Genomic DNA, 15,306 nt, shown 5'->3' with positions numbered 1-15,306 from the left:
AAAATGCCATGTACATTTTAAAAAGTAACACCCCAAATTCCAGCTGTGAGCAGCCTTCCAAGGAGGAAAATTAACAGCAATGAAGTCCGCCAACCATGGAAGGAGGGAGTTTTTATCACTCTATCCCAAACTGAATCATTACTTCACTACTCCGGTTAAAAATAAACACAGGTTATTAGGGCTACATCAGCAGGTATTTATTAGGTCTATTTTTTTCTATAGTAGAAGTTACTAAAATGAAAAGGTAAGATAACAGCGCAGAGTGTATCCTTTAAGGATATACACGCTGCTGTAGATCACACTACACTCCCAGAGAAATTCTGACTGTTGAAGTCAGTGGGAATCTGGTTAATGCAATCAGCTGGATTAAGATTTGATTCTGTACGTAGTTACCAGCGAGCATCTGATGGCGTACCTGTTACTCTCCTTGGTGAGCGTTAACCGATGCACATGAATCAGCACACCACACATTCCACCAAACATTCTGTCAGTTTAGGCTAAATAACAGCGACGAAGTCCTATTCTTGGTTTTACTGAAGCAGCAGGACCCGCAAGCCATTTTCTCCCGACCGACCACGTTTGCTACCCGGCGGGCTCCATCTGGTGGCTACCCACACCTCGCCATCGCAGGGGTTCGGCTACAGGCTGGCCGTGGGGGAAAAAGTCATCCTAAATGTGAGATGGGACAGCTCCACTGGCTGTATTCTCTTTTACAGGGTTGCGTATTCCGGCTGGATCTGTCACTGTAATTCTGGCGGCATGTATTTATGCATTTCAACATACACTCTTAACAAGTAATTAGTACCCGAGATAAACGTTCACATGCTTTCTAAATTCTAGGAGCTCGTGGAGTGAGAGCAGTTCAAGGCGGTCCTGCTGCAAATCGGATCCTGCCAATAACCTCACTGGATTCACTGCAGTATGCTGGGCTCTTACAAGTACTAGGTGTCATTGCTATTCCTATATCGTAGTTCTGTTGATCCCCTTTATCAGCATTGATTCACTATTTAATTTCCTTTATCAGGATGCTTCACATCTTTTTCCTCTTCAGGTTACTAAGAACACTACACTTTTAAAAATCGAGAGAAAAAAATTCCCCTTCACCCCCCAAAATCCCCAAGTCATCTGTCAAAAGCAAACATCAGCAGAAATCAATCACCATAGCAATGATGCACTGGCATTCTGGTTTGATGAGCCACTTGGCAGATTTCTGCCAAGCCCTTTCCTAACATACAGCAGAACCCAAAATAACCACAAGCCAGTTCAGCATGTCCTCAGCGTGCTGGGTTCACTGCATATTTTCACAGCTTTTGACATACTAGGAGATAGGCCAAGGGGCACCAGGAACAATTTCAGCTAGAGATGGACTGTTGCCACCAACAGAATGATTCATACTGGCTTTCAGCCTGCTCCTTACGGGGTCTCGAGAAAAAGCCCATCAGGAGCAGGCTCAGTCTGGAAGAACTGTCCAGAAATACCTGACGCAATTATCTGAAATACCTATTACCTTCACAGGAAACATGACAGGTTTTTAAAGACAAGGCACTTAATCTTGTTGGGCAGAAAAAAACTGTTTCTCTAAATTTTCTTCTGTGCCAGATTGCCAGAGAAAACACGAGGATTAGGCAACTGTATGTGACAAACTTAGTTTCATCTTTTCATCTAGCTGCCTTTTTTTTTTTTTCTTAAAATCTTTAAATTTCTTACTATCACAATGGCATGAAAAATACATTCAAAATTTGAGGCATGGGCAAGTAGTATAGATCAATTTGCCTAAGTTTGCAAAGCACATAAAAATACTCTTGAGATTTCCCTTTCGTGTCAATGTGTTAACTTGGATATGGGTGAGGATGGTTTAATTTACAATGTTACATCGAAGCAAGAAGAGGAAAGAGGAAGAAATGTCATGTGTTCCCCAGAATGTGTGACAGGACTGGTCCACAGAAAAGAAAGGTGATGGAAGATGTAACAAAGCAGGTTTCTAATCATACCCATGTTTAGGAGGGTAAGAGATTTCCATCAGTTCCCCCAGAGGTCTGGGAAACCCTATGCTGCAGTGAAGAAAAGCTGCTTTGCTTATCCCTGTCTAACATCTAGGGCTCTAGATAACCTACATCTCTCCCTAGATACTAAAAAACATGCATGCTCTTATAGGGTCACGGGAATAACAGCATCTGTTCTGAAAGAGTCTGCCACTTCTGCTTCATATTATATTTATAATTTGAACCTTTCCTTCTTGACAACAATACAGTTTTATAACTTCTAAATTCCTGATATTATACTCTGGATTTCCAAGAAGATGGTGAGCTTCACAAGATCAAACAAGGCACAACCTATATGGAAAGAGAAAATGAATATAAAAGTAATGCTACAGCATTTAAATCCATAAACAAAGCCACTTAGTAAGCGAAATCTTGCAACTGCAGAACGGCTGTTTAAAAGGAACGGCGCTTTTTCTAGAACTCTGTAAAATGAGAAAAGGCAACATTTCTAAACCCAGGAACCTAACTCCGATTTTCATCTATTAATACTCTTCACCTCTGTGCATGCAGGTGTAAATAATATAGTAAAAATGACCAAATCGCTATAGGAAGACACAATAGCAGGTTACAGAGATCCACAAGCAAAGCATATGCTTGATGGCAAATCTTCTCCCCATTTCCTACATTAGATATTCATCAGGGTCTGACTTCTAATTGAATGCAAATAAAGGATATAACAGGTTTTTGCATATGAAGTGAAGATATAGAACATCTGTCTCTTCACAGCCTTTCAATGTACCTTATGTGACATTAAGCAAAGAAGAGGTTTGCCTCATCAGCTTGTAGGAAACAGTTTGAATTTGAAGAACAGTATGACTGAACTAAATCATTCCACCGCTGCTGTAAAAGGTGGCGCTTTGGTCTCCCTGCAGACTCTCAGGTGATAAAATGATAAGTTGGGCAAAATCAGTTTCAATGCCAAAAAGATGGACTACTGGTGCAGAAGGTCACAAAACACTATTAATTGCCTTATATCATCTCAGTCTTGAAAGATGATCCAAAAATACAGGCTGGTGCTTTGGAATAAAGCACACATTGCTAGCTAGCACTATCCAAGTGTGCTGTTAAAGGTATTTAAGGCATACCCTTAACTGCAAACAGTACACCTATCTTCTGCTGTTTTAGACTCTTATTATAGTAGTCATTTATGCTAGTTTTTTTACTTCCTCAGCAGCCTAATTCAGTAATTGTGTTTACTGGTACAGAGTAGCCGTTTTGTGACCTTTTCAGAAAAAGCTACAGCAAATCTGAATGTGAAAGTCAGTGTCCTGAAATGAGTTTACATGTTTATATGTTATAGCATGTATGAACACTGAAGTGAAAATAAAATCCTGGTTAAAAAAGTAGTTAGACAGAATACCTGCAAGCTTTCCAGACAGGAGCTAAAAAAAAGACAGTCTCCTAAAACCGCTTTCTCCATTCATCACTCTTTTGCAGAATGTATCTAAGAAAAGTGCATCTGAGCTTTCTTCAAACCTCTAATTAAAGGGCATACATAAAGTAGGCAAAATTCAAAATCAGATCTAAAATGCATATTGTAAATTCAGTTAAGGAACAAAGCATTCTAGTGTCAAGGATGGAAGGATGACATTTGAAGGTGTCTGGAATAACATCAGTGATAGATTTCTATGCTCGATACTGTTCAGTGGTGTGAGAAATCTGTACCATAACCTGGTGCTTGTGGAGTCTGAGAATAGTTAAATGTTGAGCTACATGTAATTCTGGCCCCAAACATACAGTACTTTGGAGATGCAAAGAGTAAGCACAAAGAAGCTGACTTAATTCCCATCAGAATCAAGGGTCCTTGGCTGACTTCACTTCCAACATTAAACCAACTTCACAGGCGCTGAATGAGAGCCCAAATTTTACAAAGCTGTTAGATTAAGTTTCCTGTTCTTCTGGGAACACAGAACAATTCTCTCCAGCCTTCTTGGGTCTGAGTTCTGATAATGTGTCAGGCAAAAGGGGAGCTCGCAGTCAGCTAGGTAGTAGGGTGGAAGGGAAGAGGCCAGCTTGTACAGATTGCATTGCCCCATTTTCTTTTCTCGTGTGCTAGGTTGGAGCATGGAATGGAACTGGAGATGGAAAGGTGAATTTGAATCACTCCACAATGATGGACCAGATTCAAAGCTTCCAGAAGTCACTGCAAATACTCAAATGTGTTACAATGGGATTTTCAGACTTACGCAGTTTAGCATGTTGTATTTTAATACTGCCTCCTGGGCCACCTCTCTGCTTCACTTGCAATCACAAGGGTGTCACCATTTAGGATCACACATAATGCCTATGTGGCTACAACAGGGTTGTCTAAAGAGCAATTGCTAAGCTAAATGAAGAGCAGGGCAGTGTTTATACCGTACTTATAGTTGTCCTATAACATGATCTAGACTTTGGAAACAAAAAGAACTGGAAACTCTTTGCAAACTACAAAGAGGCCCTTTGCTGGCTTTCTGCAGACCTCAATTCGGGAACAACTGCCTTAAAAATGTCATAAATGACTGTCTCAGGAGCAAAATGATGTGCACTCAAACAGTAATGGGCAAAATTTATAAAGAACAGCTAATACCAAATGGCTTTACCTACAACAGCATGCGTATACACAACCATGAGAGACAAGTGCCACTGGAGCAGAGGGCATTGACCAAGCAGATAACTGAACACCAGAAAGGGAAAGAACTGGGCAGCCCCTTCTCCATGATAAGTTCCAGGGGATCTTTCATTCTGCCCTAAGTAGACAAGCATTAAGTTCTCAAAAGTCTGTTGAAAAGACTCACAGCAGGATGTGCCAGTCTCTATACCATGGAAGAATAAAAGGCTAAGATTTTGCTGCAATTAGAATAAACAACTGTCCTTAATTTCTGTCAAACAGTAGATGTCTCCCTTTGCCAGTGTTTGAAATGTGTGTAAAATGTTGTTAGGGTACACATCCACAGCCAGCATTATTAGTCTTTTTTTCAGCCTACGTTCCCATCATGCCTTGTAGAAAAATCCATGGGGGACGAAAGATAACACTGAGTCCAAACCCTGAGAACAGAGCCCCATGAAAGCAACAAATTATAAACTCTACTGAAGAGATTTTCTTCAGAAAGATCACAGGTCTCATGCTTTAGTCATGGCCCGTTCCTTTGCCAGCAGGTTCAGAGAGAGTGATCTGTGAGAGCTAAGTGATTTCTTTCAAGTAGCTGCTCACGGTGACTACAGAAACCTCAAGGATTACAGTGCACAAACAATGGGAAAAAAGCTGCTTCAAATAATACACCCAGACAATGGAGTTGCCATTATGGTAGCAATGCAAAATATGGACAGGGATTTAAATGAAACGGGTGATATCTGTATACTTTGGAGGGCTCATGTGTGCCAAATTTGGCAGTGTGAGTGTTCATATTGCTTGTTGCTCCACCCCTTGAACAATGAGGCTAAACCCCATACATGCAGGAGTTGGTAGAGCACAAGCAGTTTTGCTAATCACACTGCATGCAAAAGCAAAAAGACAAAGGCAACTACTAATGCTTAGACTAGCATTGGGGAAATAATTAAGCATGAATGAAATATTGTATGTGGATTTGAAATGAATGTTCTTGGAAACAATTGTGCTGTTTCAGTTGTGCTGCTTTCCCCCCCTAAGTTTCATGAAGTAATTTGCATGTCATTTAAATAAATACCATAAATTATTGCAAACTTTTTGGTTTTATTTACATAAACCAAAATGCTCATTTCCATTATTGTTTGGATCACCTGACAAGACGGAAATGCAGAGGTCTGAGAGGAAACTTGTCTCTCCCCAAAATATTAGAGATTTCTCATGTGTGAGTGAGCCAGAAAGGGAGGACCCCACCTTTAGCTTTGCCTCACGTAGACAGTTAATGCTCTGTAGATGTAACAGAGATACAGGATCGGATCTTTCAGCTGAGCCAAGCTGGAGCTGCAAGCTGGTTGAGGGTACTGGTGTATGCTGCTGCCTTGCACTTGTCAGGCCTTCATGGCCCTTCATGAAAATAAGAACAGCCTCAGCACTGCTTGTCTGCTGGCATGCAATGTTCACTGGCCAAACCTGCTTTTTCTGGGATAGCTTAGTTGTTTGGGGCTTAAGCACACACAGTGAACAATGACAACAACAAGTCTACAGGCATACTGAACTTGCACAAGCCTCTTAAGGGCTCAACAGCATCTGCAGCGGATATTCGGTACAGCTTTCACATGCTGGGAGGTTAGGACACTTAACTCGCATCTCTGATGAATTCTCTGTTTCTGTTTGAGAATTCATGAGATTTAACTTCAACCACCGTAACTTACAAGGCCTACACTCTGATGCTCATATTGTTTTTACTTCCATTCAGTGTTATCCACATATCACCAATTTGATTTCGCCTCTGATAAATATTTGCCTCCCTTCTTGACTATATAGTTAAACTTCCTTCCCAGAGTCCTTCTCAAACCTGCTTTCTCCTCTCACCCTATCAGGGGATCAACAGCATCCACTTCAGAACCCTTGCCATTCTGTGCATTCACAGAATTAAAAAGAAATCAAATGATTGAAATACAGATCCTAATCCAGAAAAAGGTGAGTGCAAGGTAGCCTTAAAAGTTAGGTAGGTGCACATCCTTCTGCAGGATCATATGGGGCCTGTTGGCCACTGAAAACTAAATATAGGTACCATCACCTGAAAAACCAAGTGACCTAATGATCTGCAAAAGGAGGAACTGAACATCTAGCATAAATTTTAATGTTCTGTCCATAAGACAGTAAATGATCATTCGGGCTTCTGACCTGTGAAGACTGCCTGCAGGTTTCCTCCACAATACTTTATTTACATCTGGTTGCTCTTTCCATGCTCTCTCCAGTCTAAAAGGGAACCCAACAAATATTGTCTTCTCACACAACCCTGGGCTGCTTTTCCTCATGGTCTGTTGTAAAATACATCCAACAGTACAGATTGCAAACCAGATGAACTCATTATACAGATGTTCTTTTCACAAAAGAATATCCTGCAGTCCAATTTCTAAGGCTGTTTTTTGTTTTATAAACCAAGGGATTCAACCTGCTTCCCATCTTGGATACAAAGGCATTTACTTTCCTGGACTTTGCTTAGTGGAGTCCTAAGTTTTGCTTCACCACAAAGGAAGTAAAATTGACTGGGTCTAACTTCATGATTTCCAGATATCACTAGGGTGTGCTGTAGATCATGAAATTTCAGTAAAGCACAGTTAACAGGGAAAAATCTAGCTGCTGCACTAAATATTTTAAATTAATTACAAACATAGAAGCAACTCAACACTGACTTAAATTCCTTTTAAAACAATATACACACTCAAGAGAGGTAATACAACACCCTAACAATTTAAAACATTTTTGCTACACAGGCTTGGTAAACCCAGTGTGGTACACAACAGAGAACTAACTAGAGTCAGGCAGATAACCACACACTTAAACTGCACATAGATAACTAAAATCCAGGCATGCAGTGTGGTGGGAATTGAAAAAATGGGACTAGAACCAATATCCATAACAAACCAGGTAACAAGCTATAATGGACTTTTTGTGGAAAACTTTCTTTGAAAAAAAACCTATGAGACTATTTAAGTCACTGAAACTCACAAAGGTAAGGCCTGGGGATGCAGGGTCAGGGGCTGAATAGTAATTATTTATACCAATTAATGCATATGAACAATGGTGATGAAATTCCCAGTATGGGTAACAGTAAGACTGAAGCAAATTCATCACAGGAAACTGCACCTGTCAGGTATCAGCTCTTAGCACAAGGGTGCCCAGCATGGAGTGACACCGGGAAGGGGACCGCAGCCTCTGGAGGAAGGAAAGTGTCAGCTCCCAGCTCTTGGCTTCCACCCACTTCCAGCCCCTGCAGGAGGTGGGAACCCTTGCCTACAACCCACACCCAACCAGCTGCTCAGCTCTTGAGAGGAAGCATCTTCCTGCTCTTGTGCCTATAACCCTCAGCCTAGGAAAGAAATGTATATCCTGGCACACCCTCCTGTCAACTCCCAGTATAGTCATGGAGTGGTGGTGGGATAATGAACCCAGCACAATAAGGATGCTGAATCGGAAGAGTTTCTAAGCACACTCTCAACTTTAAGCATATATTTACACTAACAACCACAGACTCAAATGCAAATTTAAAAACAAGCACCTATTTAAACACTAACAAAAGCTTAAATGGTTTACTGTGCTGAGGCCCCAACCATCAAGACATAGACACTCTGCCATAGTTAGTGGTAACAGCAAACAGAATTATCAAGTGATGCTTCAGCAGGCTGTATGAACTGAGTTTGGTAGTCTTACACCATGAACCACATATTCATTATTATAACAATTTGTATTACTATTTGTAGCATCTAGGGAACCCCAATCAGGGCTCTATTGTGTTACAGACTGTACAAGCACAGAAAAATAGGATGGCTCTTATAATGAGTACATCACAAGCCCCACTACCATAATTAACATTGATTAGCATCGATGCAAACAGCATGGGAAGACAAAGATTGAGCCAGTTTGGGAGCTGAGGTACACTCTCACCCTTTAAGGTGGCTCCTCTGGTTCCCAACTGCAGAACAGAGAGGAGGCTGTTTCAGTGGGGAAGGCTGCAGTCTCCAGCGCTCCCAGTTAGCAGCTCCCATGAGCACATTCTAGGACACAGGATTCAAAAAGGCATCTTTGTCACTTACTAATCCAGTCTCTGTCGCAGGCAACTACATCACACAATCCTGCCCTTAAAATCATCAAGAACCATTACAAGCCAGTTAAGAATGCTTTTTCTTCCTACTCAGGGCATACATCTCTGAAAACATACCACGTTGGCTGGAACAGTTGGATTAGAATGTGCATCTACATATCAACCTAAATACTAAAGAAAGTCTACTATTCGCTGTCACAGATCAGTATTAGTGTGAAATGCAATGGCTAGAATTGACCTAAAACAAGAATCAGAGTCAGACTTTCAGAGTATGTAAATCTACTGAAGTCAAAACACCAGTACCAAACCTACTCTCTTATGCCTGAATGGGATATTTCCCCTGCTTCCCCAAGCCCCCCTTCCCAGCATTTGCTAGTCTTCTCCAATACTGCTGTGAAGCTGTATGATTGCAACCACCACAATCAATTCTAATCAAAAAGGACAGCTGGCAACCTCTGAGCTACCTGATGTATTAGAAAAACACCCAAAAAAGCCAGATCCACTTTAAATGAAATCTCAAAAGTGTGACCTTAATGGCCATGGGATGTGGAGCTGCACATAATAAACTTCCTCCTTCCAATATACAGCCCTTGCTACATCTATAATTATCATATGCATCTTCTCATCCCAGGCCCATGGCATTTTCTCAGGTTCGCCTTGGATACTAAAGCCGTTTTTCCTTTTCAACTGTAGGAAAGAGTAGACAGCTCTGTAATGCCAGCAAAAAAAGATAACATTTTGAAATGGGTAGTGTGAAATTATAGGATTGAATATTTTGATTGTATAATGAAACTACCTTTATTAACCAAATAAGATTCAAGACCTGAAACTTGCTTATGAACCATCCTCTGCCCAAAATGTTTCTGCATGTTTTTAATGCATAACCTAACAAAATACAGCCACCTTGGATTTCACTTTCACATCCAGTATCATGGAAGATATATCCACAGAAAATACATTCACACTAGAAATTTAGATCAGTTCTACATGACATCACTCATGTCACAACCTAACCTGCAATCTGGTATATCCTCAGACTCGGTGCCTATCTGAAGAATTCTTACATGCATTAAATTTAACATATATGTAAATATTTGCAGAATTCTACTGTAGCCACAATTTCAAATGCAATCCAGGTATGCTTACGTGCTCAACTGTAGTTAGGTTCTGGTGTTTTGCTACTTTTTGCCATTCTGGTAAAGTTTCTTAATTTAATTTTTTTAAAGATACTTCCTACAATTCCACTTACAGGGAAGTGAAAGATAATTCTATAAAGCCTAAAAATAAACTTAGATCTGCTAAAAAATTCATCATTTCACTCCCAGGCTTTCACCAGCTGGGCTTGTCTGCTTTAGGTTTGACACCCCTGAGAGCTACAAGCACAACTTATGAAGATGAGCAAGTTTACATGAGAATGACGAAGAGATCCATTTTTTTAATCTTTACTTTGCCAAAATACTGTCTGGGGCACTTATTACTAGAAGACATTTATTGTTGGCAATTTCTCACTCACTTTTAATACCATACTTACGTTATTTGCAAATTTGGAGAGGTAATGTCCAAATACATACACGTGTCTACGTGTACTTCTTTCAGGTTTGCTCATTACATTCATTAAACTATTTAATTCTCAAGGATGTACTGGAGATACAGTGAAGACCCCCTGAACACCAGTTAAGAATAAACCTGTAATGAGAATAAATTACATACACATATCAATTGCTACAAGTCCTGTAAGGAGAGACCTTTCTACATAAACATCTGCTGCAGAATTAAACCTGACACATTAATAAAAGCCCTCCCCACCCAAATAAAAAAATGGAAGTATAACAGTTACCCGATCAGTTAAAAGAATAAACCTTTTAAATAAATAAATTTGCACTACACCAATTTATGTCACTGTGGTACTTAAGGCGAAACCTTTTAAAGGAATAGATTTACTGTGCATACAGATCTCCACTGGGTATGTGTAATTATGCAAAGGAAAGGCATTACTTTTAAAGTGGATGAATGGCTGATACTTTTTGATTTACTGCTAGAAACAGAAAAATGGTAATGGCATGAAATAAGCATTTGCAAAACCGTTTTGGCAGACAGAAAATGTTTGATTTACCTAGGGCATCCATCAGGTTCTATACTTTAGATCAAAGTAGATAAATGGAAAGGCAAATGGATATTTGGGGGGAAAAAAAAAAATCTACAGCTTTTCTGCCAGACTTGCAAGTAAGTTAAACATTTGGAGGGGGGAAAAAGCCCAAGGCTCTTTGGAAGGAAGGACATCATGATTCATGACTGCTCTGGCAACTACTTTCTGTATTTACCTGGAAAGATGAGAATGGCATGGAAGTAGTTGTAGCTTTCTCATTCTGGGCCTGATTCTGAGAGGTGATTTGAATGCAACTGGCGAAGCTCAACATTTCCATCTGACACTGGAAATGGATAATGCATACCCTGGGTCATATTTTCCTCTTGACTCCAAGTTGTTCACCCTCTTTTTCTCTCCTCTTCTGGCTTGAATTCACATTGGTGAAGAAAATATGTTTCAGTCAAGACACATGCACCCCAAAAATCTAAACTCACTGTCTTCTCAGATCCTTTTGAAATCTGTGCAGTAGGAAAGCACACTGAAGGTAGGACATGGCTTACTGGACAATCATCTATGACAAGTCAGAAGACTGAAGAATGAAAAATCAGCTTCTTCCTATGGCAGAATTCTTCCTAGAGGTTCCTAGTGAAAAGCATGATTTCTGAGTGTGCCATGATCCTGTTCTGAACTCCTCCTATACTGAAATGCACCACCAGGAGCTGTGTAATGTATGCATTGTGTCAAACCCTCAGAGCATCACTAGACCTGTGTTACATGTGTTGCACAGATGGTCTGAACATGCACAGTAAATGCAAAATGTTTGGGACACACCAATTTGTTGTGTTGTCAAAATCCACAGGAGGGCACATACACAAGAGCCCCAGCCACATCAGATTTACTCAGCGTGCACACCATGTGCAGTGGGCATTTCCAGTAAGTGTCAGATTTGCTATACATGCACAGTAGAAAGGATTTGCTCACGTGCAAGAAAAGGCTGGGATTATTAGACATCTGGAAATCTTGACAAACATACATAATCCTTGAATATAACCTCTTGACAAAATGTCTGGCTGGGGAAGGACACGTCTGGAGAAATTCAACATATGTCCCTCTGCCCACTCCATCAGAAAATAACGCAGAGTAGGGTATGGCCTTTCCAGCTCTCTCCACATCATTATGAACATGAGCAGCAAATCCATCAGCTACTTCTGCATCCATTTATTCTATGGAAGGGTTGCCGAGCTCTTAAGAGGCCAAAGAGCAATCAAAACCCACACTTTGTGCTCAGACAGGTAAAAGAGCCAGCAGGACTTAGAATTACATAATAACAGAGAGCTGGCTTCTCTCTAGGATACTCATTTCATACATTTATCACAACAAAATTAGCAGATACCTGCTCCTGCTCACTTACATGGCCTGTATTTTTTAACTCAGTAGCTTACCTTTGACCACTGAAATACTAGAACAGCTTACCCAGCAAGGTTGTGGAAACTCCATCCTTGCAGATATTCAAAACCTGTCTGGACAAGATCCTGAGCAACCCGTTCTAGCTGACCATGCTTTGAGCCAGGGGGTTGGACTAGATGATGCTCCTTCCAACCTCCACTGTTCTGTAATTCTGTGGTGAAGATCCTTCCCTTCAGTTTTGTAGATGCACTTGCCTTCCAAGAAGTAATTCATTGATCATACCTCTACCATAAGCCATGGTTATCACTGCATACAGAAAGTTCAAAGATGCTGTGTTTGTGGAGCGGCCAAATCCTCTGCAGTAATCTGCAGCTATCAACAAAAAAATGACCAAAAAATATGAAGTTTTATCAACAGAAGAGACCAAGAGGGATGGTGCTAGCCCTCTGCTGCATTCCAATATCTGTGACTGGTAAACAGCCCTTATACATAAGGCTTTACATACACAGCTCCACAGGAGAGATGAAAGCCAACGCATCTTCAGACCAGGCTCAGCAAGCAGCACCCAGACCTTTTGTGCCTATATGCCCTCCAATCTCCCCTCCCCTCTCCCCAAGCTTGTCTTTAGCTATGCGTCTCTGAAACAGCACCTCTGCTACAGACTTCCACATACATAAACTCTTAAAATCAAGACTCAAGACCACTAAATGGAGGATGCACGTACACCTATAACAGTCAATTGTAGCTATGTGACCTGAAGAGTTGTGCACATCCAGGGATATCTAAAAGTTATACACTTTGTCTGTAGAAAAAGTCAATGTAAACTTCCATGCAAGGAATAACATAAGTGTTAAAATATTGAGCTAGAAGTAAGGCCAGACTGTATTTCTTCTCCTGTAATAAATCAGCACTATATGTATATATTAAATCCAATCCCTTGATGTGTCCAGTTTCAGTGATAAAAACTTAGCGAGCAGGGCAAAAGTTATTGGGTTGAGATCGATATGCTTGCTTGTTGTCCTTGATTGGCAATAATGTGACATTTTCTCCTTGACTGTAAGAGGCGCTTTTGTGATTTGGGAGCATAAAGAAATTCTGTACTTGACAGATTTATACAGTAGGAATACGCTAATGTCCTTTGACCCGCCTAAGAATAAATACGACCTACCAAATTGTCATTTTTATGGGTATTTACAACTGAGGCACTTTGTAAACCTAAGAACTAATATTTCCCAAAGGAAATCTGTGCTCTCGAATCTTGATAAATTATTGAAAAATACAAGCCACTACCAGCCCTACAAATTTTCTCTTCTATTTCTCCTATTTTTAGTTACATAGGAGTTGTCAAAGCAGATTGGACCACTGATCTATTTCACCGGGTATGTTGCTGCAGCCATGGCTAGTGCTTCAAAGGAATCCTATAATATTTTTGGCTATTTGATCAAGGCTGTGTAAAAAAAAGTTCTTTCCTGGAACTTGAAGGTTTCAGTGCCCGACTGAAATATTAGTCATATAATTCTTTAAGTTCTCAAATTACTATTAGAAAAGTATTACAAACTGTAATTTCCACAGCCCAAATGCCACCAGCTGCATTTGCTCTCATGAATGCTTCAGCTGATACTTTAAACAGACAGTGCAAGGAGTAAAATAAACCATCACAGGTCACCCAAACTCTAGTGGTCATCACCTCATGGGTGTAGTGCAGATATTCTGTAATTTAATAACTCGTTACTGACCAGCTACATCCCTAGTTTCTCAATTCTGCAGGCCAGGTGACCCAGGAAGCCTTCACTTGATTGCTGTATCTCAGCTCCACTTCATCTCACCTACCCACCCACTTGCCGCATAAATTTCTTCCACCACCTTTATGCTGTCTCTGCCCACAAAGACTCTCAGAAAAGACTAACTACTTGCAGAGGAGAGATGGAAACTAATGAGATGAGGACCTCTGCCCTTCAGAATCTTCCTCTGGAAGATGGCAGTGCACGACTATACCTCTATAGCTTGGTATTAAGGAAACAGAAGTTTTTGACCTGAAACTGATTATTAATATTGTCATCCATAACAGAATGGTTGAAAGCTATTTCCTTTTATCCTTATTCTCCAGCTGAAAGTTGACAAAAAGTCAGCACTATTCAGGACAGTATCTAAGACATGAGACTTGCAGTATTTTTCCAGCAGAAGCTTATTGTTTCTCCTCTTGGTTATATCCCCATACAACAGTACAGATCCTCTCAAAAGACTTTCAACACATCAGATTTTGACTAAAGCATCATGACGTGGCACTCATCTCTACTTTTACTCCATTTCTAAGGGCAGCTGCTTTTCTATTTTTCTTTGCGCATCTGTGGACAACAAAATCTTTTCTCTATGACAAGAATGTCTTCATTAAGTCAGTTTCTGCCTTCAGCTTATTCTTAGTCTTCTGCATAGTATAATCTATGTATATGCACAAGAAAGGCTTGAGAGGCAAACTGAAAAAGCAGGAAGCTGGAATAAACAATGAGGCAGGAACTGCAGCAAACTTGAGCATCTTTTCTTGCCCTTACTGTGCTGCCTTCCTTTTCATCCCCATTTGCTGTTGAATTTGGGATTCCTCCTACATCTGTATGAAACATGATTTCAATGGCCTCTGTTTTGTGACCTCATTCTGATAGCAGTATGACATGGCAAAGCTAATACAGTGACTGCAGCACAAAGTCAAACAATTCTGAGTTTACTGTCTTGAACACTTAATTTCATATCAGATTTGGTAAATTTAGATATTTAAAACTTCTTGTACACTTAACTTACTTTTACACTTAATGTTGTTCACCAAGTAATAAAGTCCTAAATACCCACTGATTCATCAGCTCCTACTCCCTACACTGGATATTCCATCTCCCTTTGCACAGGTAGTAGGACAGAAGTAGAAGTTGCATTTTAATATACAAAACACCCAATAACCCAGCAATCCACGCAACCAAACAGCATCTCCATCCCATTCATTTCAAGGAGAGTGACATCCTCTGGAAAAAGAAATTACGAAACACTAATGTTTGCTGTCTGACACTGAATTTACTTTGTGAAACAACGAAAATTT

General features: G+C 40.3%; 1 protein-coding gene across 6 annotated transcripts in view; it reads right to left on the bottom strand.

The window, feature by feature from the left end:
* LOC128145894 (uncharacterized protein F13E9.13, mitochondrial-like) overlaps positions 1-15,306 on the bottom strand; it is a 191,828-nt gene that overhangs the window by 145,087 nt on the left and 31,435 nt on the right. The window contains exons 9-11 of one of the 6 annotated variants that reach the window (XM_052796693.1): positions 12,507-12,596; positions 10,263-11,160; positions 2,197-2,333 (exon numbers count right to left, since the gene is read on the bottom strand). The exons of 1 other annotated variant lie outside the window; for it this stretch is intronic. In XM_052796693.1, coding sequence (XP_052652653.1) covers positions 11,093-11,160; positions 12,507-12,596 — 158 coding nt within the window. In that variant the 3' untranslated portion in view covers positions 2,197-2,333; positions 10,263-11,092. 4 more of the 6 variants (XM_052796694.1, XM_052796695.1, XM_052796697.1 and 1 more) reach the window with 4 other exon arrangements.

This window comes from Harpia harpyja, chromosome 9 (assembly GCF_026419915.1).
Source record: "Harpia harpyja isolate bHarHar1 chromosome 9, bHarHar1 primary haplotype, whole genome shotgun sequence".
In the NCBI taxonomy this organism is placed as follows: Eukaryota; Metazoa; Chordata; class Aves; order Accipitriformes; family Accipitridae; genus Harpia; species Harpia harpyja.
This window is presented reverse-complemented; position numbering and strand designations above follow the sequence as displayed.